Source organism: Amphiura filiformis, chromosome 5 (assembly GCF_039555335.1).
Source record: "Amphiura filiformis chromosome 5, Afil_fr2py, whole genome shotgun sequence".
In the NCBI taxonomy this organism is placed as follows: domain Eukaryota; kingdom Metazoa; phylum Echinodermata; class Ophiuroidea; order Amphilepidida; family Amphiuridae; genus Amphiura; species Amphiura filiformis.
The window spans coordinates 67,325,005-67,352,595 of NC_092632.1; the positions used below are offsets into that span (position 1 = coordinate 67,325,005).

A 27,591-nucleotide genomic window follows, 5' to 3' on the forward strand; every position below is an offset into this window, starting at 1 on the left:
CCCGCTGACCTGTCGTGCCCCATAGCGGGTGAGGTAATGTGATCTGAACTCTGCATCACATGTGATGTCATGTGAGGCGAGGGGGTTACACGAGACACATTGACTACTGAATGATGCGACGCGCACCAGGGCTGAGGCGATTTGTCACCGGACTGGGCGTGCTTCCTGGGCGAGATGGCCCCAGATGATGACTCCCGGACTGATTAAGTGAGTGATTCAGGGATTGACTGAGTGGTGTGCTGCTGGAGGACTGATTTAATGATTGATTTGGTGACTGGTTGATTGACTGATTCAAGGAATGGTTCAAGGACTGGTGAGACATATTGAGGCTATGTGAGCTCAGAGTGCTACTGCTCCCATGGCTACTGTTTAGGTCTCCCTGCAATACAAATATGGAGAGCATTCAAAATTATTATAAGAATAAGTAACAATTTCCCTTTTTTTCAAAACATTAACAATTACAATTTGATAACAAACCAAGGTAAGGAATTGCGGTTTGGGAAGAGCGAAGTTCTGCAAACTGTGAAAAGTCACTGTATACCAACATATTTTTTTCATGTTTTCGTCTTCTTTGCCTCTTTTTGTGTGGTTAAAAGGTCAGAACCGCAAAGCCTGCCAAATCATGCCTGTATTTTGATCCATTATGGTTTAATGTGAAGCTATATGAAACCAACCACAAAACTGGGGAGAACTATTCAAACTGTGTAGAATTAACACTGCTTAAATAACTTGTTATACAGTATTGCTCCTACATGTACTTACGAGCAGTCTCAAAGCAGGATTTATTTCTCGATCTAAGTTAAACTATTATGGACCGATTTACTACGCGACTTCTTCCCCATACCATAGCTGGGAGCCACTACCCTCATATAGCACACAACAATTTTGGGGGAAGAAGTTATGTAGTAAATCTGTAACAAATAGTTTCACGCACTAAAGTCATTCTAAGATGAGAAATTGCTTTTGTGTAAAGTTCAATGTATGGAAGCTTAGAATCACAAATTTAACCCCATGATAACTACCTGCCGATTGGCCAAAAAGAAGTTTTCATTATCAATTGGACCAATCAGCAACATTGTTAGAATAATTTCACCATGCAAAAAAAAATTGGGGTGAATCATTTGCAAAGCTCCATTCTGATTGGTGATTTAAGTGAAGATATCATGTAATTGACCAATCAGAGGCAATGTTAGATCGGCAGGTAGTGCTCATGGGGTTAAAAACAAGTGGAACACCAAAGTGGTGAAGCGTAACAAAATACCTGTAACGAAGCAGCGATAGCAGCCGTGCTGTCACCATGGATCACATTATTAATCCTTGGACTTCTTGATGACGCCCCCATACGAGTATCCGGAGACTCGCTGCTACGATTGTTGTGTCCACCGCCAGGCTGTAATCCTCGTGGGCTATTTCCTGAGATGACCAGAGGAAGGGACAGACGAGCACTGACGGCCAGAAGATGATCCCGACGCTGCAGCAGTGACGTCACATTCTCTTCTAATCTTTGGTTTTCTTGCCGTAATTGGTGGAGACAGGATAATAATGATGCAACTGGTGGTGTAAGCAAAGTCAAATGAGAGGTGAACATTTATAAATATGTAGTACTACAAGAGTGCTGCACAACAGTAAATACAAGTCTCCTACACCCTGGGAGGAAACAAATCAGTGTTTCAAACGAGGAAAAGTGCAACACAGCTTAAGGCCAGAGTAATGGAAAACACATTCGTCCACGCCCGAATTTAAGATTTCTCTATATTTATCAACACTAAGATGTATTCTTTCACTTGAAACTGGTAAAATACAACTTGCTAATATTTATTTGTATTTTTGCTTGAGTTTATTTCACTCTTTTCAACTCTAAAAAGTCACATGGCTCAAGACAGCTTAGTAAATTGGCGGAAATAATGAGTCAGAAATGCGCGAATGCGAAATATTGTGATTACGAGATTCGCGTTGCGTGACGCGGCGCAACTCTGCACGTATGTCCAACGCAGGGAAGGCGCATTCGGTATGTTGTTAATGCCAGCAAATATGGTGTAAACAAAACCAAAATTTGCAGTCAAAATGCCACTAAGATTTTTAAATTATTTTGAATTTTGGCGCACAAAAAGCAGACATTATAGATTCATTGGTACAAAAAGATACATATTTAGACCATGCACCAGATACAGCTTTTACAAGTGCGAAAGTCTTTTATTTAGAAGGATCCCTGTAGTAAGGCCTGATTACTTACAAAAGGGCTTGATCATACGATGGATTTTGAGACTTATAAACGCATTGTAAATCTTAGTGAAATTGACACTGGGTTTAACTAGTTGTACATAGTGGAACATTCGGTATGCGTTCAGCAACACACACACACACACCCCCACCCACATCTGTTGCAGGACAGACCAATCATGCTCCTGGACGAGGTTGTACATTGTAGCAAGAGCCTTGGGGGACATGGACATGGAGCAGTGCGTCCTCAGATCATATGTATTATTCATCCATGGTGTTAAGATAAAGTTAGTCGGTCACAACACATAATGGCGTAGAGTGATATTCTAAATTTTCCGTTTCACATAGTGGCGTATAAGTTTAGAGCTAGCTATTTTCCTATAATAATTATTCCTTGTTAACTATTAAAGATATAGTTTAATAGTTTGAACCTTAAATTTCAATTCAAATGGAATCGGGCCACTGAGAGATTACATTTGAGTACCGACTCCGTTACTAGTAGCATATCCTCCAGAAACGTTTTTGCTCGGAAACATATTTTGCCCTTCACGTATGCCTCTATGTGTTGCGACCAACGAGTTATGAACTTATCTAAAGCAAGAGCACACAATTTACTTACTGTCTAAATGTGTAGCTTGAGCCATCAAAAAATTAGAACCTTGTTCCCATTGTCTCTCTAGCAACTGTTCCATGGTAGCTGGCATTGATGCACTAAAACAAACAAGTAGTTACTAATGTTATCTTAATTTGAAATGAAAGATTTGGTACAACGTTCTGTTTTGAGATCCAAGTACGCTTCAGATCGAAATAAGAGTTGTCAGTCGATCTTTTTTATAAAAGCGTGCTGCGGGTATCTACTGGTGAAGAATGTCACTTGCGCTTTGGAACCCCTATGCTTGGTAGTTGTTATAATAGGACTGTATGTGTGTGACAGACCTCAAATTCAGGATTTGAAAGGCTTATCCACAGTAATTTAACAGGGGACAAAGTAAATGGTTCAAATGATTTGGACCCTTTTGTTTGTTAAAGTATATCTTTTATTCTATGATTTTAATTCAAATGAAGTAAGTTTACACTATGGACCACAATGGCCTCATCCCAATGGCATAGTTCAATAACCTCAATTAAACAATCATAGTGCAAAATTTGACCTCATGTTGCAGAGCATGAGTTTTGAACTCAAATTTTCAAAGGTCATTCAATGAATATGCAAATGGGGTTAAAGAACTGTGTCCGGTAGATGAGCATGTTGTGGATCCTAGTGTTGTACGATAGTTTGGTTCAAAGTCTTAACAAATCATTATCATTATAATCAAATCATTATCATTATAAATGTCATGAACCCAGTCTCTCTCCCTCTGGTTCAGAATTCAGATGGTGCAGGATTGCGCTGCTGGTCTTCACAAGATCACACCATCAACATGTACTTCCATTAAAAGCCAAATGTATTGTACCATAGATCCTGAACCTAACACTTAATTTAGTTTTTGACCATTTTGGCTATTGGTTGTTTTTATACAGTATAAATACTGCACTAAAGATGTGGTGATATCTATCCAAGGGAGCACGGCGGCCAAGCAGAACGGGCTCTGACTCATAATAGGAAGGTTGCGGGTTCGAGCCCCGGCGACGCCATCGTGTTGTGCCTTCGAATAAGGCACTTTATCTCAATTACTCCTCTCCACCCAGGTGTATAAATGGGTACCAACATTCTTAAATGCTGGGATGGTAACAGACTCGCTGTGAAGGTGTAGCGATCCCCCTATAGCAACATTACATGGAGGAGTCTGGCCCAATCACCAATGAAGGAGAGATGGGTACTCCGACCACTGTTTATACAGGATTGCCACCTCCTTATATCTATCTATCTACTTACCCTACTGGTACTGGATTATTCATTGCTGGTCTGTGATGGGTCAAAGTACTTCTTGGTTGTGGGCCAATAGTTAGACCACTTTGTCCAGCTGTACTGAAAACATCCTGAATAGTAGCAGCCTCATCTATATACAAACAAGATATGAACAGATTTCAAATCTAGTTTCAATTTTTGACAACTATTAAGCAAAAAATTATGTATAGTTGAGTTGCTTTATGAAAAAGGACTAAAATCTAAGCCACTAATCTACCCCAATTACCCCCTTTGTGCTTGCTCTCTGTTCCTGGTCTGGTTGGTTAATTGCTCATTGCCTCAAGGATGATAATAGTTGAATTAGTGGTTACACTTCTAAGCTCTTGCTGACAGCTTATCAGTAGGGGTACAACTGTATGTCCTTTTTCATAGAGTAACTCAACTATGACTGCCATTTCTTTCACCATTTAGCATCTGCGATGGGATGGAGCCAAACCGAGTTGTTTCTTGGCTGGTTCCTGTGACTTTGGTCTCTATCGCTTCATTTCATCTCCTACTGACCAAAGATGCAGCCAGTGGCAGATTATTGGCTAATGGAGTCTTGAAATGTAAAATCGCAAAGAGAGAGAAACACACAAGTCCCCATTTTACTTGTTTGCAGCTCCAAAAGACTCCTTCTTACCAGTACAGCGTCAGCTTCCAAAGACCCACCACCTCAAAATTCCTGGGAAACATACCGTACCAAATGTCCCCCCCCCCAATCGCAATGCCAAACTTACCAGTCAACTTATTGCTTGTCCTTCCTGCATCCACACACCCAGCAGCATGAAACAAAGCAGAAAGTCCTCCAGGAGAAATCGATGAGCCTTGTCCTCCTTGTGTAGCAAATCCATACGTAGCACCGTCCGCTACCATCGTCCCTGGGTAGGAAGAATTTAACAGGCCCACTCCAGTCGGGCTGTTTGGCATAGACCCACTGGATTGTCTTGCCCTTTTGACAGGCATATCGTCCCCCGTGCGGCCAGAGCGTAATGAGGATCTAGGCCTGCCTACTTTGCTGGCCTTCCCTTCCTTACTACGTCTCGCACTTCTGTGCTTTTTCCTCTCATGCTTTTCAATTTTGTCTAATTTTTCAATCTCAACAACTGGTTCAAGTTTGAGCTCTTTTCAGGCTCTTCAATTTTCTCAACAGGAGAATCCTCCTTTTCTTTGCCCCCATTCACAAGACCTGTATCCATGGCTTCTTCATGCCCACCACATTCACTAAGTTTAGGTTCCTCTGTAGTAGAGTCCTTTTTGTTCTTTTCATATCTAGCCATAAACTCCTCGAAGGAACTCTCATAAGTCTTTCCAGGAGTATTGTTAGCAGCACCTGCAGAGTTATTCTCCTCATCTGAATCCTTTTTCAAACCCTCACTTGGGTTGTCAGTATTTTCAGAATTTTCTGACGTAAGAGGTAAGTTTTGTTCCATCAACGTTTCAGTGATCACCGTCGGTGTCGCTGACGGCGTCGCCGACGGCGTTGTCGACGGGGTAGGAGTTCTTGAAGGTTCCCTCGAGGAAGATTTTTTGGATTTCCCAGATTTGACAGATGCAGTTTCATCGTTAGATTGCGAAGGGGATGTTGCAGCAGCTCCTCTTTCGCCAAAACTTAAACTAAACTCGCCCACACTTGTACCAACCGCACAATCAGAGTTCCTTCTCATTGGGCTGCCGGCATTGCTGCTTGCCGATCTGGATGACTTACGCCCTCTTTGGGTGACCTGAGACACTGAGTTCCTTTTGAATTTCAATATGAGTGAGTTATCGCCACTCCCAGCAGAGGATTGTTCTTCATTTGTGACCAAGACAGTCTCGGTAAAGTTTGCATTTGTAAATTTACTTGGGGTTTCCTCTGAGCTGCTTTGTGTGGATCCTGGCGTATTCGTGCTCAAACTCTCCTGTGATGACGATGGTCCAGTTTCTGATAACTTTGCTTTTCTTTCAGGTTTCTGTCGACATTTGTCTTTTTCTCCTTTTGGTTTTTCTTGTCCTTTGTCCTTTTCAGGCGTGCTGTATGAACTACCAAGTGGTCGAAAGGGTGGAATTGTCTTGATATCTTTGTCTTTCCTCTGAAAAAATGATAATTAAAGAATAATGGTGTATAAATTCTAGGGCTCTCAACTAACAGGTAATTATGTAACTCGGGATTCAGGGTCCCCGAAAATACAAAAAAAATGCATTTTTTTAAAATCACTTACAGGTAATTTGAAAAAAAAAAATTGAAAAAAAATTACGAACAAATTACAGTTTGTTATCCTTAATATGTAAACCACAAACTAATGTTTACCTCTTCATCTATCACATATTATTAATTACATGCATTTATAAGGATAACAAACTGTAATTTTTTCGTCAATTTTTTTCAATTTTTTTTTTCAAATTACATTGTAATTTTTTCGTAATTTTTTTTTCAGGCGTGCTGTATGAACTACCAAGTGGTCGAAAGGGTGGCATTGTCTTTATATCTTTGTCTTTCCTCTGAAAAATGACAATTAAAGAATACACAATGGGCCATTCCATTTAAAATCCACACTGCCCCTGTGGAAGATTTAGCTAAAGTCTTCCACAGAGGGAGTATGAGTTTCGAATACAACAGACAATTGGATAACTTCCATTTGAAATACTCACCCCAGTTGTGGAACATATAGGTAAAGCCATAACACAGAGGGCGTATGGGTTTCAAAATGATTAACTGTGACCAGTTACATTTGACAAACATACTCCCTCTATGGAAGATATTTCCAAAATCTTCCACAGGGGTAATGTGGATTTCAACTGGAACAGCCCAATGGTTTATAAGTTCAAGACAAAACTGTTCTGTTTGTCTAAACAGGTGAAAGGACAAATATGACAAGTTTAGTACTGTATGCATGACAAAATGATATCAAATAAAGGTGAGCCACCTTAACTTAATAGGTACAAATACTATTATCCCATGGATCTCTTGCAGGCTTTCTCTCCTGTCAGCTCATTGATACAATACGCTATTCCAGTTGAAATCCATACACCCCCTATGGATGACACAACCTTAATCTTCCACACAGGGGGTGTAGAATTCAAATGGAGTCACACATTCAGATAACCCAATTAAAAATTCACACTCCCTGTGTGGAAGATTAAGGTCATGTCTTCCAATAGAGGTTGTATGAATTTCAACTGGAATAACACATTTTGGAGCAGACGACACTGAATGGGTGGTTCCATTTGAAATTTGCACACCCTGTGTGGAAGATTATGGTCATGTCTTCCATAGAGGGTGTATGAATTTCACTTGGAATAACACATTTTGGAGCAGACAACACTGAATGGGTGGTTCCGTTTGAAATTTGCACACCCTGTGTGGAAGATTAAGGTCATGTCTTCCAATAGAGGGTGTATGAACTTCACTTGGAATAACATATTTTGGAGCAGACGACACTGAATGGGTGGTTCCGTTTAAAATTCACACCCCCTGTGTGGAAGATTAAGGACATGTCTTCCATAGAGGAAATATGAATTTCAACTGGAATAGCCCAATCCATATCAATAATTAAATCCCATTTATTGTTTCTTCTTTCCCCTCCCCTCACCCCCACCCCCTCCCCCACCTCCACAGGATGGTTGATTTTTTTTATTTAAATCGATTTTTTAAATTTTTTTTATTCCAAGAACCAAGAACTGCTATACCCTATGATAAAGTCCAAAGAGTACCAGTGAAATGCTAGTGATGTGCACAATCCTACCAGGTATTTACAAAAAAATCAAAACATGTTTTACATGTGAAAATTTCAAAGAAAAAATTTGGCAAAATCATGGGAAAAAAACCTGTTGAATTCTGCACCTTGAAAATTATTTTTTAGCAATAGATAAAGGGACATCATAGAGGTATTTTAATTGTATACAAAAGTTGAAGAAACATTAGAAATGAAGTAAAACAGTCAATTTAAGAAAGAAATTAACTGATATTGATCAAAAATGGTAAACAATTTAAAAAGTTGATTTAAATCAGTGATTAAAAAACAAATCAAGTGATTTAAATCAATGATTTAAATCGGCGTGATTTAAATCAAACAACCCTGCCTCCACATCCCTCCCGCCCTCAAGGGGATACATACCAGTTTGGTGTAATGAAGGCTACAATAGCCTGTGTATTTGACATTGTCATTGTACTGCCCTGCTTCCTCACAGAGTAATCCTTCTTGTTGTGCACTGAAAAATGAAACAGTCAAGGATTTTGTTTATAGTTTTCAGCAAAGTACTCCAGTGGTCTGCCAATTTGGCACATGGCATACATACGAAAGTGGGGTTCTGATTGGCTAATTGAATCATGTCATCATCACATCGCCTCATTCGCTAGTCAAACTAGTATTGCTTGACGTAGTTCTTTTTACACGATAATCAGACAGAGTGGTCGGACACCGCTGAAGTAATTTGCTGGATAGTATAGCATGTAATGACACAAAACTGCACCTAAATATGAGGCATGACAAGGACCAAAACAATATTATTTGTGCCTTATAGTTTGATCAGCTCGTAATAAGCGAGAAATGTTAGGCTTGTACCACTACGCTGAAAAGTAGACCCATGTTAAGAGTGCTATTAGTTGACCTGTCAGGTCCGTATTTTGTGTGTTAAAGAAAGAAGATAGAGTATAGGACTTGAATTAATAATTTGTAATGCTTGTGGCGAGATGTCACAAGAAATTTCTCAAAGTAAAATACTTTGATATTAATCCGCTCACCGTAGGCGTAGTTTTAAGGAGAGGCGCCCCAATGATGGCAGCCGCCTCCTCACTTGTGCTACATTAATTGTTTGAAAACTGTGTTCATTTTGTGATTTTTGCTTTAAAATTTATATTGGTGAATTGCACTAAATACCTGGATTTGACTGGAATAATTTCTGTTTCATTTATTGGATAACTTTAGTGGAAATAGTTATTTGCTTTTTATGCATCTTCTGCTCTGTGATGGAAAGGCCTACATGTTGTATTCTACTACACTGTTCACTATGGATTGAAGGACCTTGATGGACTTAATCAACTAGCCTTCAACTTTCTGCTATATACATGTACATGATACTCTCATAATTGAATAATGGGGCACAGCCAGGAGTGCTAGTGCTACTCATTTTCCTCTTGTTTTATGGATTAGTTTTCTGCAACAACAACAATATTTCTAGTAAATATTGGCCTAAAACAACTTCACCTGAATTAAATGCTCACTACAATGGATATAAGATAATACACAGGCTGAAATATCTTGGAACCCGCATTACCTACCATGGAAATACTTGTGCAACTTTTCAAATTGACTTGCTTCAATTTGGTGATATAAATCCCAACCCAGGCCCCTGTCTGACTCCAGATTGCTATGAAATCAGACATGATCCACAGCCTCAGTTATACAGATATACTACTGAGCAATTACTTCAATTAAACACTTCAAATTACAAACAAACTCTTCCACGATTAGCTGCAAATGTCTGGAATAACATTGTCACTCTTGGTGTGTGCCGCTTTTCCTCCTAAACGCCGTGGAAAAAGAGGTGGTCGGCGCAAAAAGGGCTCGCCAATAACCACTCCTTGTTGGAAAATTCTAACTCAATTCAGCAAATACCCGATTACATCAAAGACTCTGGTCATAATATCAATTATCAACTTAATAAACAGAAACCGTCAAGCATTTCCTTTGAAAATCTGAAATCTCTTCATGTTCGTAATGACTCTGGATTTAACTTTTGTTGTCTCAACATGCAATCTATAAGAAACAAAACGGATGAATTTAGTGATTATGTTTTACAACAAGATCTCCACCTAGTAGCCATCACTGAAACCTGGTTCATGCCAGGGGATGAACTTATTGAACGCGAGTGTACTCCCCCAGGATACACCCTCCACCATGTCCGAAGGCAGGTAAAAAAAGGCGGTGGAGTGGGACTTCTGTATAAATCAACTCTATCTGTGAACATTAAAGACAATCATAAGGAATATAATACATTTGAATCTCTGCATGCAGAAATCTCAAGCAACTCAAAATCAATTCGGCTGATTGTTATATATCGACCTGAGTTAGACACAAATGGACATCGTGTAACTTTCTCACTGTTTCTTGAGGAATTTGAAACCCTCATTTCCAATTATTTAGTTCACCCATCTGAAATTGTACTCACTGGTGATTTCAACATTCATTTTGAAAAATCGGACAGCTACTCAACTAGGTTTAAAGAACTACTATCTTCATATGCGCTTATTCAACATGTAAATGAGCCAACACATCGTTTAGGTCATTGTATTGATTTTGTTATTACTCGTGATATTCCTACACCATTTGTTTCCAATATTATCGTGAATCCCGGTTTTTCTGACCATTTTTCTATACTTGCCAATTTCCACTTGAAGAGACCGTCTGTGCCTAAAGTGAAAATAACAACCCGGCGTCTCAAAAATATTGATTCTGAAAAATTCTGTAGCGATATTGTTAACAGTCTTTCAAACACCGATTTTTCAAATAATGATATTGATTCTTGTGTGGAAAGTTATGAAAATGCGCTTCAATCAACACTTAACAAACATGCTCCTGCTAAAACCCGTGCCGTCAAACTTTGCACTGAATCTCCATGGTTTAATGATGATATTCGCGCAGCCAGGAAGAAACGGCGTCAGCTTGAACGAAAGTGGCGAAATAATGGGAAACTTGAAGTTTACAGGCTGGAATATCAAAATCAACATGCCCTGGTGAAAAATATGATCCAAAATGCAAAAGTGGAATATTATTCTTCACAAGTTAGTGACAGTGCGGGTGATCAAAAGAAACTGTTCAATGTCATTGACAGACTTCTTCAAAAATCTAAAATAACTGTGCTGCCGTCTTCTGATTCTGATGAATCACTTGCAATTAAATTTGCTGATTTTTTCCGTGAGAAGATAGAAACCATTCGGAAAACATTCATTATCAAACCTATCTGTGCTACATCAAATCCATGCTCGTCTGTACCAAAATTGAATTCTTTTTCGCACCCACTGATTGTGATGAGGTTAGAAAAGTCATCATGAAATCACCATCGAAATCATGTGAATTAGATCCTCTACCTACATCTCTAATTAAGGACAACATTGATATTTTTGTGCCATATATTACTGACATTGTCAACAAATCGCTTCTTACAGGAATTTTTCCACAAAGTCAAAAAACTGCTTATGTTCGTCCTCTTATTAAAAACCTACTTTGGATAAAGAAATCTTCAAAAACTACCGACCTATATCCAATCTCAAATTTCTTGGAAAGACAATTGAAAGAATTGTTTCTAACAGAATTTCAAACCATATCAATAAATTTTCCCTATCAGATCCCTATCAATCAGCTTATAAACACTACCATGGAACAGAAACTGCTCTTCTTCGAGTTAATAATGACATTCTCACATCACTTGACAATGGCCAAATCACAGCTTTGATTCTTCTCGATTTAAGTGCTGCATTTGGCACTGTTGACCACAATATTCTTCTTTCCCGTCTTCACTATTATCTTGGCATTCAAGATCTTGCCCTGGACTGGTGTAAATCATACCTTACAAATAGGCCGCAATATGTTCGCATTGGCAATGCTACTTCTCATTCTACCATTCTTGATTATTCTGTGCCTCAAGGCTCTGTACTTGGACCTCAGTGGTTTACCATTTACACCTACCCTGTACGGAATATCATTCTTCGCCATCAATTGAATTATCATGTTTATGCGGACGACACGCAACTTTATTTATCATTTGAATCTTCTCAACATAGTGCTAATTCTGCAATTGCTTCTCTTGAAATTTGTATCAGTGAAATCCGTAATTGGATGAAATCAAACTTCTTGAAATTAAATGATGATAAAACAGAATTTCTTCTGTTTGGATCCCACCAACAGCTCTCTAAAATCAACATTGAAAATGTTTGCATCGGTGACTCTGCAATTGCCTTATCTTCCAAAGCACGCAATTTAGGTGCATTTTTTGACACTCACATGACCATGCAACCTCATATCTCTAATGTCATTCGTTGTTCAGCGCTTCAACTACGTAACATCAGCCGGATCCGCAAATACCTAAGTCGCGATGCTACTGAACAAATTATTCACTCATTCATCTCTTCTCGTTTGGATAACAACAATGCACTTCTTTATGGATTACCAGCAAACCAACTCTATCGCCTTCAGAAAATTCAAAACACTGCCGCTCGAATTCTTACTTTCACCAGAAAATATTGCCATATCACGCCAATCCTAAAGGAACTGCATTGGCTTCCTGTCACACAAAGAATTGTTTTTAAACTAATGTTGATTGTATATAAATGTATTAATGATATTGCTCCGTTATATTTATCTGAACTCCTTTTACATTATGTTCCCACTCGTACGCTTCGATCTGGAAAAATGCAACTTCTTCAAGAAAGAAAATCCAACCGCACATGGGGTGACAGATCATTTGCAATCGCAGCTCCACATCTATGGAATGAACTGCCTATTTATATCAGAACTGCTAAAAATGTAACTGTGTTTAAAAAGTTGTTAAAAACTCATCTTATGTCAGAGACATTCTGTAATTCTTAAGTTATGTTTCTTAATTTAGTTCCAGTTTTCTTTGTCTTGTTAGTTTTTGTTTGTTTGTTTTGTTTTAGTGCCTTGAGCGCTCTTAATTGAGTGGATATGTGCCTTGTCGCTATTATTATTATAGTTTGATCATTACACCCTACCTTACCTAGGGATGGAATCAGTCAGGATCTTGTTGTTGACCTTTTCTAGGCACCACAGAGCAGGAAGTATTGCACCTACATCCATGTTCAAGGCATTCGACCTGATCATGTTAACTACAAATTTCCCAGACTCCTAGTTTTAAATTAACTTTGCTTCAACGTTTTGAAATGCTTGACGGCAGCCATTTTTGTTGCAAGACATACATGCCCCATACTTTTATCAAAGACCAATTTAAAAAGACTAGTTTGCGTTTGACGTCAGAGCACAGGTGCGACGTGATTGGTTACTGACCTGTGCAGTATGGCATTTTCGTTGTAGTTGACAGGACATCATACGCAAACTAGTCTTTTTAATTCGGTCTTGAATTATAGCTTTGGATAATCTGCCTTTGGTTTTACAAAGTACCAAATAGCTGCTACATAAGAGTACTCACCAAGTGACGTGAAATGCCTGACGGCAGCCATTTTTGTTGCAAGTCATACATGCCCCCATACTAGCTTTGGATTCTCTGCCTTTGGTTTCACATAAGCAGCACACCTGGAAAAGACATGTGTACATTGAACTGATCAATGTCTACACCCTCACATGCATCATATCAATAATCTATTGATTTCTCAATGATTTTAACAATGTTTCAAGTTGTTTCTTTAAATTCATTGTAATTGAACAGGGTCTAGGATTGTATTATTTAACTTGCACAGTAATAAATTATACACACACTATAAACATACTCATTTAAAATATATTTGTTGTGCATGTTACTGCCTGCTAATTATATAACATAAAACTTCAGGAAACTTACCTAACAAGTTTATCAGGAATTATTACATAATCATAATTATTAAAATACCTCTAATATTAAGCGCCCCCTCACCTTCACACCTGGGGACGTTCAATTGAGTAAATATGTGACCCGTTCTGACAAAACCAAGAACAAGTCGCATTTTTGACATTTCATGATTTGAATAAAAATGTAAGCACGGGACAATAAGCTTCAAAATGATACCAAAATTATATACATAGCATCAATACTTTTCAAGATATGGATAATTTTGCAAAAGATACCTTGATATTTTTGCCGAACTGCTATTCCGAGAAATTGGCTAATTAGTTTCCTGCTTTACACAGGATTGAATAGGGATTATCATAGTTCAACTGTTAATTATTGATTAAATAAACCTCTTTTTAATAAGTACATTCAAGAATTTGAAAGTCCACTCACTACCATGAAATTAAGAATTCCAAAATTTTTTTTATGCGAATGTCATCTTTAAAGGACTGTAACTCAAAAACATGCCTGGCGACTTGTTCCGAGCTTGTTGGAGCTGGTCACATATGGTATTTAGACTTACTTTTGAGTATCGGTCGTGAGGAACCGAAGTCAACAAAATAGGTTCCATAGTGCTCACATTGGCAAAGCAAACCTCAGGGATGTACAATGCACACACAACATGAGCCCAGCCTGAAAGAAAGGAGAACAAATATAATCTTACCATTATAAACAGTACACACACAATTTTTAATGACTCATTTAACATATTTTTGGTCTCATCAAGTCCTTAAAATGAAAATGTTTTGAATTTGAAAATAATAAAAAAAGTTCCAAAGCCTTTATCAAATGAAATTTACAGCTTAAAAAGTAAAAAAAAAAAAAAAAGAAAAAAAGGAATCCCGACCTACCTACGCTAATTTTTTTTTATGTTACTCCAATCAAACAATTTTTTAGGCCTAACTGTGAATTTTGCAGGTAAAAAAATATTTTTATTAACCTTTTTGGTAACTCCTGAAAGGCTTCATGATTCAACCCTACATTCGTCACACTGAGTTTGCACACCGTTACTGCGCAGTTCACACAGCACAATGACAATCTTTTTGCTAACAATGAGCACATTGGTGTGTAACAGTGACATATTTGGGATTAAATTGCCAAGTCTTTTTGGATTTTCTGAAAATGTGAAGTTAAAAAAAGCCTGGAAAGTTTCCTTTTGACACACAGTATTCAATTGAACTTACTTCCACTGTCTGTTCTTTTAAGGGCTCCTTCACGCTGAGGGCACAGCTCACATCTCTGTAATAAAAATAAAAATTCAGTTTTAAGTTTTTGAATTGCTTCACTTAATTATTTTCTTTACCTTAAAAACAGAAGTATTCATGGTAGTAATAATGCGCTTGCATCAAGATTCATACTCACAATATAATTACAACCTAAACCCACACTAAAATTCACTGACACAGGATTGATCTAAAAGGCTGTATCAAAATGATTGGTACCATCAGTTTCCATTATCCAACATTGGATGCAACAATGCAACATTAAAATTACCACAATTTATACTTCTACGACTTAAGGGGGTACTACACCCCTTGATAAATTTGTGACTATTTTTGCATTTTTCTCAAAAACTAATAAAACACTGGTAACAAAAGTTATGTATATTATAGGGGCAAGGAATCCAGTTACTACACTTGAATTTCAGTGACTCAAGACAAGTAGTTATTGATTTATTGATCAAATATTGGTTTTCCCTCATTTTTGACTGTAACTCCACAACTGTTGTCTGCGCTGAAATAAAATTTACAGTGCAGTAGTTGTAGTCCTTGCCCCTATAATATACATATTTTACTTGTCACCAATGCGCTATAATTTGTGAGAAAAATGCAAAAATAGGTTTAAGGGGTTTAAGTGAACCATAAGTTGCATTTGATTTGAACATGGAAGCAGGACTGGAAAAATGTGGAATGTGGGGAGCTCCTTCCCAGGAAGTTTGGAGGGAAATTAATGTCCTTAAATAAAGAAATACATAAGAATTTGGAAGGAAATTAGTCTTTTTTGAAGGAAAATTTTGATCATCTTCCAGGGAAATTTTCATTTTTTCCAGCCCTGCATGGAAGCAGTGTCCATAATCACCGATGGATTCCAATCATATTGAGATACATCCGGGTAATTTTGATCATCTTCCAGGGAAATTTTCATTTTTTTCAGCCCTGCATGGAAGCAGTGTCCATAATCACCGATGGATTCCAATCATATTGAGATACATCCCGCATGACTGGGGCAGGTGCCTACTGCCTTTAGCCTTTTAGGATTAAAGTGACGGTGGCATAATTGGTGACTTTGCCCAATCTTGCTGACCTTACATGTACAAAGCCAAGCATTGGCCTGAGAATATATATTTTGAGTTCTATGTCACCTGAACTTTGGATCTAAACATGACAACCACAGGGACAAGGTAACATGTGATGATGATGAACTCTTGGGCCCTACAATGCAAGTATAAGTATTGATAGATCAAGATACAGTCCAACCTCTCTTATCCGGACCTCTTTTATATGGATCTCTCTGTTATCCGGCTGTGAAATCTTCACAGGAAAACATGTTTTTGATGATTTAATACCTTAATTCCATGCTCTGAATGCTTAGAATGAAATATCTATGTTACATAAAGCACTCTAAAGCTATCTTTTAGTGCTATTAGCCCATGTTAAACCAATCTTTTGTTGTAACAATTTCAGTCCTTGGAACTTTCAATGCAGAATTACATGTAATTCACTTATCCGGATTTTTCCCTTATTCGGACAATGCTTGGTCCCATCATGGCCGGATAAAAGAGGTTGGACTGTACTTCGGTGTTAAAAAGGTACAGGGAAAAATCTTAAGTTGTGCAATGTAGCTGCTGCAGTAAACTTGCATGTATCATAGATAGAAAGCTACATAACTTACCACACGTGCTGCACGCTCCTGAGACTCACATTTGCGACAAAACCAGGGTCCAGTTGGAACAGTAACAATACCATAGCATGCTGCAAACACAAAGTGAAACATCATTTTAATTACAGGTGCCTGTTAATTTCTTTTTGAGCTCAGACAGGTTTGATGAGATACTTCGTCACTGGGCGGGAAAAACCTCGTATGTACTTTTTGCCCTTGAACATGGATAAAGCCTTGTAGGTGTAGACTTTATATTGAAGAGGTTGCCACTGTGAAAAAAAAGTAACTCGTATTGGACAAACCACCTCGTTTTTAATTCCCTGTAACAATGAGGAATTATCCTTTGTCTCCCTTTTGTATTGGTTACACAATCCACTTCAAAACGAGTAGCAATTCAAGACCAGCTCTTGACATTCCACTTCAAAACGAGTACTAATATGAGAACTAATTCGAGATCTTCTGGCCACTATTTGTATGGAGCATTGTCTTGTTTATTGATTTGTTATGCTGGGTGGCAAAACACTTCACATTGGGTGTAATAAGTACTCGTTTTGTACCTGGTTTTGCTATTTTGGGTGGTACAAGTACTTGTTTTATACCTTGTTTTACTACTTGTATTGCCAGGATAACAAATCTAATCCACCATTGTTCATGGGCACTTTAAAACGAGGTGATTTGTCCAATACGAGTAGTTTCCTTTTTACAGTGTTGCTTCATCCATGTTCAAGGGCCAAAAGTAAATGCAGGAAACACCTCATATTTACTTTTGGCCCTTGAACATGGATAAAGCCTTGTAGGTATAGACTTCATATTAAATGGTTTGCTTTATCCATGTTCATGTACATTCAGAAGACTTTGAGGACCCAGAACTTCTAAATTATTGAGGCTTTTGTATTTTGAACTCTTGTATTTGAAGTATCTCTGATAGAAGTGTAAACCTGAAAATTTAATTCCAATCTCATTCTCAGTTCTATTCTCAGTTCTATTCTATTCTATACAAGCATTTATAAGCGCTCTACAAAGAACACAGCGCTTTACAATGAGAAACATATATATACTACAGGTAAAAAAACAACAAATCAAAGCACAAAATGAAAAAGTGAGCAACAAAAACTCAACATGGGAATTGAAATGTTTTCAAGATATACGCTTGAAGCAAGACACAGACTCCGCTTCACGGATCTCCATAGGCACGTTATTCCAAATGCGAGGAGCACCGACAGCAAAGGAAGAATCACCCGCCTTTTTGTGAGATCTCAGAGTGGACAGACGGGTGCAGTCGGCGTGAGAGCGGAGTCGGCGTCTAGCACCAAGGGGATTGTTACTTCTTTGTAAACAAATAAGCTCTTCCAAATAAGAAGGAGCTTCACCATGAAGACATTTGTAAATATACAACAGGATCTTATACTGAATTCGCTCATTAACAGGGAGCCAATGCAATTCCTGCAACAAGCCGGCAGAAGGCTGGTCTCGACCGCAACTAAAAACCAACTGTGCGGCCTTGTTTTGGAGACGCTGTAAACGCTTAAGATCTACTGCACGTGTGCCCAGCAACAGAGAGTTTGCATAATCAGAGAGGTCACAAAAACACCTCTGTTGGCAACGGTTGCAGACGTATTCACAGAAATTGAATTTTTTGAGTTACTTGTGTTTCAGTTACAATTGCTCTGTAGTGTTCATATCTTTGATGGAAACTGATACAGTTTTGTTTGCAAGAGGGACAAAGCAAGAGAAAACCAGCAAAGAAAAAAATCAGAGTCTTTATCTTTTGGTCAATTTTCTCAATGTTTGGCCGTTGCAGACGTACATTTTTTTAGTTGCCGACGTACAAATTGAAATAATTTGCATGTCCGCAACGATGAAATATTATGACATATTTCTTAATACTGAACAGGGATGCAAAATCAAGATGCCTCATGCAGAGAAAATCCGTTATCAACTTTTAAAATATATATGCAAACTTAATTTGTTTGAAACTAAAAGAAGACTTTAAACAAGGTGGTTAAAGATGGCAGTTTTGGGAGTAAACATCCGCAACATTCGGTCAATTTTCACATTTGTACAGGATTAAAAATAAACTTGCTCTGATTTTCTCTGATTTCGCGCTCTGAGTTCCACGCCTTAAAAGAACCATTCATTATTATTATTATTATATCATGACTTCTTACTGCAATATTTGTTCTCGGCTTGCGTTATTCCTTTTATTTTCTTGAACGTTGATGTGTGCGTTACATGTTTAAGGTAGCTGTGTACTCTCAGATACGCATGTAGTAAAAGTGCCATAACTTTGTAATTATTCACGCAAGACAAGTAAAAATAACAATTATGAAGAAAATCACAAAAACGTGAATTTTTGGCAATTTTTGTTCGGTACATCATAACAAAAAAACACTTTTTCCAAACATTTTTGTTTTGTTTTTTTCTTAATCTTGAGGCGCCATTCCAAAAACGGTTTTTTTAGTTTTTTGATATTGGCCTTATTTTTGGAGATATTGACCATATAAGGCATCAGAATGAACTTTTTAAAATTCACAACCGCCTATTTGCACAAAATTGACGCCTAAAGCCTAAAATTGGAAATAGACCAAAATATAAAAAAATGAGAAAACCGTTTCTTAAGTCAATCATGCTTTTTATGATGAGCATAATTGCTTACATATAGATGCTGTATTTATTGAGTTATCGTGTACCTAAATCGTCATTTTACCGAGAAAATGAACATTGAAATAAAGGCCGTTGAAGTTTAAAGTGGTCACATTTTGCACTTTGATCGAAGCTTACAGGAGAATGCGGCAGTTCTCGTTTTTCTACCTTATATTACGTGAACATCGGGTAAATCCACATCCCCTTGAGAAGTTTGGGCGAAATCTATTCATATCTTGATGTTTAAATCGGGGAAAGAACTTGAAAAAATCACATTTCATCAGCTAAACGGAGCCATTTGACCGCTAGGTTTTTGTGAAATCAGTGCTTCCGTGGTGTTTCCATAAGATGCGCCACGCATGCAGATAAGCGTCAGCGTATCGTAAGCGATCTGTGCGTTACCAAATTGCGCTGATACGCGAACGCGATGCGTTGTTCGCTGCAAGTGTACCCTGCTGGTTCAACAAAGATTTTCTTTCCTTTTAAATTTCAAACACGAGTGGAATAGTGAAATAAAATCCTTAAAATATTGCAGTTGGAGTTTATAAATCTGGATTTTCATTCCTTGTATTTATAAAAAACATAACAAAGTACAAACATATAAAAAAAACTCAATTTCGCGAAAGAAACAATGTCTAGAGTACACAGCCGTGTTAACACGCATCAATGTCAAGTTGAAATACGAGTTGTTGTGTGCATGGCTGCATGTACGATATTGCTTACGACAAAGTTTTAGAATATTTATGACATTTTACGGTACCCCAAAATGCAATGCGAGACCCGCAAATGTGCAGGTCGCCATTTGGAGTAATTCCAACAATCGCGATTTTTGGACCACTAAATTCACAATTTAATCCAAGCTTTTATTCAAAATTTGATTAATATTTAGTTAAGGGGGTACTACTGTAACACCCATTGCATTTTTTGGACAAAGTGGTATGCAAAATGAAGGGGCAAATCTTCTCGTTCTATTGGTGGCATCCATACCGCGGAAACATGACATGTTGCCTCAGGGGATCGACGCTCAGTCAGGTACCGCGTGAGCAAACTCAAAAATAGCGCAAACAGCGCGAAATACACAAAAAGAAACTTCACAGCGTAAGATAAGCGATGTCGCCAGGTCTGTACGCTGTACCGGCGTCAGCTGAATTCGAGCACGCTTAGAGGGCACAGGCATGAAAAATTCCAATCTGTGTATTAATAATCTAAGGTGGCATCGGTATCAACGTAGCTTACATGCTTTTAAAGGTAGAAGCCAAAAAGCACTTTCCGTAGCAACGTTACATCTTGTCAAAGATAGACTTTCATCAAAAAGATTCAGCTAACAAAACAGCATTTTGGTGGTGTTTCTAGATCTTAGTCTCATGATGATAGCAGCTTTTCTATGTGGAACTGCTATCAAAATCCCTCTAAAATTCCATGTGCGAGTGTCTCATCACCATAAACAAGAGCACCAAGGGTGCTGTAGCTCAATTGTTATTTGAAATTTTAAATGTTCGGATATATGTATAACCGTTGAATATATCAAATTGGGTTTTTTTTAATACACTGGTATTTAATTGTGTTTATAACATTTCTTTATTTATTTATGTCAAGAATATTGCTAGTTGGTTTTATAAAACGAGTTAACTCTCAACATTAACAATAAAACTAAATAATATAGTATTTGGTGCATCTCACATTCTTACCAAGTTCAACAATATGACATGCTTGATCATACAAATGAATCCAATTATCTTGGTGTTACATTAGATCCACTTCTCATGGTGGGGATGTGAAACAAAATTTTAATTTTACGTGGCATAATGTACATGTATATAAAGGTCATTTATGTGCAACAGGGCCCTCCACCTTTGTTCCATAACCATTAAGGTGTGGCCATGCGTTTTGAGTTGGGCCGGTAATGCGTTACATGTTTTTGCGAGATGAAAATTGCATGTTTTTCGTTTGGATATGAATATCTTTCACACATTATACCCAACATATATAAAAGTATACATTTTCTGGCTGCAAATGAACCAAGGAATCCAAATATGCACTTTAAAATGACACAGGGTGTGACACTAAGGAGTTATGAAACTGAAAATACCAGATATTTTAGGGGAAAAATGTAAAATTTGACAAATTAAAAAAAAGAGTTAGCTTCACCCCACATATTTAAAAAGTTCCATATTTGAATTCCTCTCAATCAGAGCTTTAAATACATATATAACATCATAGGGTTCAATAAAATTAAAATGATTTTATGCGCCAGCCTCTTTTAAGGCATATTTTCCCATTGACTTCAATGTGTAACCTGAACGGAAAATAAAATATGCAAAATTGCTTCTCAAAGCAAATTAAATTACCTGGAATATGATTGTATGGTGTTATAGTATGCAGTTTAAAGTGAATTGTAAAAATGTGAAAAAAGAAATGGACCTCTTGCATCATGTGACCCCTGGGGGTCACTTTTATTAAATTTGCTCCTCCTGATCCTCCTCCTCCTGATCCTCCTCCACCCCGCACATTATGCTAATTAGATGCAAATTATTCAAATGTTAATAACTTTTTACAACTTTTTTAAGGTTTACCTAATTGGTCTTATCACAAGCTTTAATTTGACACCAAATTTAACTACATAGGCTGCATATTAACTGAGAAAATTAAAAAGATGAACCCTAAAATGCCGCGCGCATGTAACATCTCCACCTATTTACTGGCCCAACTCAAAACGCATGGCCGTATAGGAATTTTTTTTTTGCTATAGCCCCCAAATGAAATGTATTTAATTATGCTTGTACTCACTAAGGTAGCATTGTGTGTGAATTTTACAGCCGAACTAAGTGCTATTCTTTTTTATGGTCATTTTAGTGACTAAAATGGCCCAAAATAAGGGTTTTCAATATTGCTGTCCATTTCTAATCCCATAGACTTTACATGTAAAATAAAAAGGCCCATAAAAATTAAATAGCACTTAGTTTGGATGTAAAATTCTCACAAAATGCTTTTGAGTGATTACAAAAATAATTAAATACTTTTAATTCAGGGGCTATGTGGAAATTTTTTTATTGTATTTCTTCATTTTCTTGTGCAATGACATATAGGTCCTTTCACAATAAAATGTCCATCTGAAACAAAGGTGGCCATAGGAACAACAGCATAGCCAGCATTTTAGTGTGCGGGAGTAAAGCCAAACTCTGTCCCCATTTGTCAATTTTTGACCTTTTTCAGTCATTTTAATGACACTTTACTCCGATCCCCATCTCCATTTTCAGCACTGGAAATTTCTGTGTTGGGGATGCAACTTTCCCCCTAGCTCCCAATGCCACTGCTCAGGAGGGAGGCAAGGTGCTGAGGTTATTCTGCATATAAATTGTTAATGAATAATAAATAAATGAATGGGCACCAAATATCTTCAGGTATAATCTGACAGGAATATTAGCAGTAATAAATATTTGTCTTTAGGCATGTCCACACAGCTAAAGGAATTTTTGCTTGAGCAAAGCGGTTCTCGAACAAAAACTTGGGAGAAATCTACCATGTGAACGCTCTCAAGGATTCCAATTACTAAGTTTACCCCAAATTTATCTGTGTCTGTTAATTAGTTGAATAAATGTAGGCTTTCAAGACATCCAAATTGCACCTGCATTGCTGAAAAGCCACCCAATTTTTTTTTCTTAACCATCTGTTTCTGTGGGACAGGAAATTGTTGAAAGTCTCAGGAAAATCTTCAAAAGTTACCCATTTGGGCTACCGAACTATGAGTTTGGCAACCCTGATTACTTTGTCCTTGTCAAGCACTTGAACTAATTCTTAAACAAACACTCTGTTAACAATAGGTTTTAGTGGTTTATGCATATTTAAGAGCTTTAGAATTTTACAATCTCACAGAAAATAATTACTATGTAAAACTATCCTCACAAATATCTGAGAGGTCTCTGCAAAAATACACATGCTCCAAATCTAAACCTCCATAAAACACAGTAACATCATTGGCAAAGCTAAAATGTAAACATGTAACAGATGACTTATATTGCTTAAAACACCTAGTTTAAACCTGGTGTAGCATGTAAGAAATCTAGGAATGAGATTATTCTTGTGAAACTGCACAATTTTTCGTGACAAATTGCTCGAAAAAGCACACTTCCTGTCCATTTTTCCCAGCAAAATAAGTAACTTTCATGAACAAACTTGCAAAGATCGCCACCTCAAATTACCAGCTCCATTACTCAAATGATGTAGCAAGAGAAAGTAAACAAGAAATGTCTTTAAAAAGACAACGCCATGGATGAAGATCATGTTTCATAATTTTGCATGCAAGTACTTGGAAAGCTAGTTAATTTGAATGTTTGGCACAACTAACTGGGTGCGAAATATTGGCATTTATTGGTAAATAAATACCACCAATGACATACTAGGAAATACTCAAAATTTTCATGTCGAAAGCTGAATTGGAAAATGTGTGCTAAGGAAAAACATAGAGAAATCCGGATCATGCCTATAGTCTCAATTTGCCTTGCAAATTGAGCTAAAAATCATATTTAATATTTGGGTCAAGTGAAGTATAGACAACATATATGTAGGTTTCCTTGACCTACTCGTGCCAAGACCACCTGAAATGATGCCAGCAAATGAAGCGTTTCTAGATGATTTCAAGAACACCACCGCGCATGTGGAAGACATTTTTAGCCTACATTTCGTATCCTACTATCAGATCGTTGAAACAAGAAAACCTCATTCGCTACCATGTGTATAAATTTAGTCTCAGGCCAGCCGCCAGACTGTATGTGGCTATCATGGGTTTGTTAGGATCGACGAGCGTCAGGCCGACACAATCTGGTGGTGTAGGAGACTATCATCGTGACGCCCACGTTGGAACCATTGGATTAAGGAAGAAATATTCATTACCAGTGCAGGACTGAAGCAATGTGGTAATTTATATGTTTGTACCGGGCAAGTACCGGACATTTTTCAACCCGGAGATTACTACAAATTCGTCCAAAGGTTACCCTGAGTAAGGATAAACACTTGTGCTGAACGTCAAATTGGTCAATTATCGCTCACTGTTCAAAATGTGACATCTATACCAATTACAGTCCCCGAAATGGTCTACTTTTTAGCCGACCTCAATTCCGAAACATTTAGTGATAGTTAAAAATGCGATCCCCAACCCTTTGGTTACCTTTGGGACGAATTTGTAGAAATCTCCATGAGTCTCTGTGTCTGAAATTCCCGGTACAAACATCGAAAATGCCGCAATTCTCAGTCCCGGTGATGATACTATATCCGCATCGCTGTTTTCATACATGAATATCCATATCTCTGATATCACCGATTGTGACCACGTGGTCGGTTTCATGAATATTTAATAAGCAGCTTGATACTGACGTCATATCTGAGGCTAGTTCTCTGTGTTTGACCTGCTCCGACGTCTCGATTCACACGGAATTATTCGTAGCTGCTTACCATACAGCAATACTGCGTATTGCTGTATGGAAGAGATTTACTTGTTTGAGTAAATAACGGGTAATAGTAGGATTTCAATTTTTTATTAATGAAGTTACTTGTAGTTTTGAGGAATGACAAAGTTGTTTTTGGAAACTTAGGATGTTTCTTTCAACTGATGATGTAGGATTGCAAGGTGAGTGAATTCGTGAAGAGATTTGCTTGTTTGAGTGATAGTAGGATACGGGATGTAGGCTAGTTCTCTGTGTTTGACCTGCTCCGACGTCTCAATTCACACGGAATTATTCGTAGCTGCTTACCAGACAGCAATACTGCGTATTGCTGTATGGAACCAGACATATCCAAAGGTAAAGGGCATGAAGGGTTGCGGATCGTATTTTTAACTTTGACTAAACTGTTTCGGAGTTAAGGGTCGCTAAAAAAGTAGGCCATTTCGGGGACTGTATTAAATTTGTTATACATGTCACATTTTGAACAATTAGTAAAAACCGACAACATTTGTTGGTGAATTATAGCGACGCTGTAGTAGACCGCCGTTCACGGAAGAACGGCAGTATACAAGTTCAAGTAGACCTATCCTTCAGACCTACCTGTTCTATTAAATTTCTATGTAAATTATGTATTGTGTTCTACTAGCGAATTTGGCTGACTAGCAAATATGTTAATTAGTTAAGGTTTGTCTGGCATACCTACTTGTTGACCTTGAGGCTTGAAACTGAATTGTTCAAGTGCTCTTCTTCAACAACTCAAAAACAATTTATTTACATCTTCTGCTGTCTAAAAGTAAAAATGGCCTTAAGCTTCAAATAACATACACATAATTAACTGTTAATCAAACGTTATGAATGTTTCATTTTCCATTCAAATATCATTAAAGCATCGCGCTATTTATTTATATAGCTCGATGATTTTAAGCTTATTACTGACCTTGATGTACAGCGACATTGCAACCATGTCCATCACAGTAAACCAACGGGTTCTCGTCCCAGCCACGCTCGTCTCCACAAACGCAGCAACCGCCGATCATCTCCTTCATTTTAATTGGTAACAATATTAGTAGGTAAGACTTTAACACTTGGAAATTCGGCTATAAAGCCTATTTTATCGTGTTTATTACGCCCATTTCAGCGTAATCGGTACGGTAGTACTTCATTATTTTCATCTTATTTTGTCGGAGATTCCGTTCATTGCGCTTGCGCAGTGACCTTACAAAGCATTATGGGAAGGAAACCCTGCGCGTACGTTCAGAGTCCAATACTTATTTCATGACCGCTAAATAGCGTTTACGATCTTCATATTTCAGGGTGTTCATAATGGTAAACTCAATACAGAAATCCGGTACTGTGCACACTCGATAAAAATCGAGGCTGCCATAACATTATTGCGGTCAAATGTGTCAATCAATTAGTCAGTCAGAGGGTAGCAGTCGCAGTTCCTGGCATGGTAGCTTCTTTGATTGACGGCAACAAACGAAATACAGAAATGAGCGTTCCTTTCTGGAGACATGGTATAAAATTTGTTGTAAAAGACAAATGTCCACCTGATTTGCACCAGCAATATTGCAAATTGCAATAAAAATACAATGCCGCTGATATTCCCATCCGATTTTGCCAATGATGAACCGAAATCCTGCAATTTTGTAACTGGAAATGCTCCCTTGCGGGATGATCTCTGTTTTTTAATTAAAAATAATGTCACAAAGTAATCCTTTACTTCAAAAATGTTTTAAATGTTGGGGGGGGGTATTAATACCTCTGAACATCCCCGGAACATCATCATTTATATGACATGCCGATTTCGCGGCGACAAATAAGTTTCACCAGCAGTGTGAGAGTAGCCTTTTTAAAATTCGAGTAACTCGGTCGAAATTTTGTTGGTTCTTATTTAAATGTTAGACTTTGGAATGCTTTAAAAAAGAAAACTTGTACAAATAAGTTTATTATAGAACAAGGATCACTTCCATTGGAAAAGACTGAAAACTTAATATGCCCGCTATTATGCTAATTTTACATTGAAGTAAAAAAAATGCCCTCCCTCATCAATTCATGAAAATTCTCTGGACAGAACTAAAAACATAATAATTTTATACGGCCTAAATTAAAACAGGTGGTGGTCGCCGTGCATTCTCTAAATTCAGTAAATTTTCATCGTCAACCGTGTAATTGAATGGGATTCTTTTGAAATTTTAAAACGTTTGAAATATCACAAACAAATAGGCCTGTGTTAATAAATAATATAAATACAAGCTAAAACCGTTGGGGTTCGATAATGAACCGGCTCGATCATGCCATTCGCCGCCTGAAATAAAACACATTTACACATTTGGTGAACTGCGCCGTATTTAACTTTGGATATTTAATTTTTCCACCCCGCTATGTCGGGTGGAGGTGGAAAATAAAGAAAATAATTAATTACCATACGGTCATACCTTACCTTTTGATGAGTGTTACCTCACTTTTTTGTATAAGTTTCATTTGACACCACTGGGGTATATCTTCTGGCAATACGAGATATTAGATAGAACCCAAAATATGAATATTGATCCGGGTCTTACGTGGAGTGTCACCCCTGGTGGGGAAAATATTTTACAATATTCTTTACTTTTTCTGTTTCATTTGACACCCATTACTCGTTGACTGCCGATAAAACGCCCAATAAAGACTTAGTCACCGGACCGCGCCGGCCAGTTAAAGTACATGCCCTATCACACCACTCCACACCATACATAAATTCTCCCAGTCACATTTCCCAAATATGAAATTTAAAAAGTCAAATTTTAATTTACTTCTTTTAAAGTTTGGCAGAGGCGGGTTCGAACTCACGGCGTAACGCTTAGTACTCTATGAGCCTAGCGCCTTAGACCACTAGGCCACTTGTCTTCTTGTTATTCAGCTGAAACTTATTTAAAAATATAATCGCAACTTCAACATAGGCCTACCACGTGACAAGCAAAGGCAGAAAACGTATTATAT

General features: G+C 37.7%; 1 protein-coding gene across 1 annotated transcript; it reads right to left on the bottom strand.

The window, feature by feature from the left end:
* LOC140153597 (uncharacterized) lies at positions 1-25,811 on the bottom strand. Its single transcript, XM_072176380.1, is given in 12 exon segments — positions 1-379; positions 1,262-1,551; positions 2,840-2,931; positions 4,097-4,220; positions 4,849-5,193; positions 5,196-6,180; positions 8,206-8,299; positions 13,253-13,356; positions 14,172-14,281; positions 14,833-14,887; positions 16,541-16,620; positions 25,547-25,811. Coding segments are annotated over 12 exon segments (2,664 nt in total). The 5' UTR covers positions 25,656-25,811; the 3' UTR covers positions 1-103.
* Positions 25,812-27,591: the final 1,780 nt, after the last annotated feature.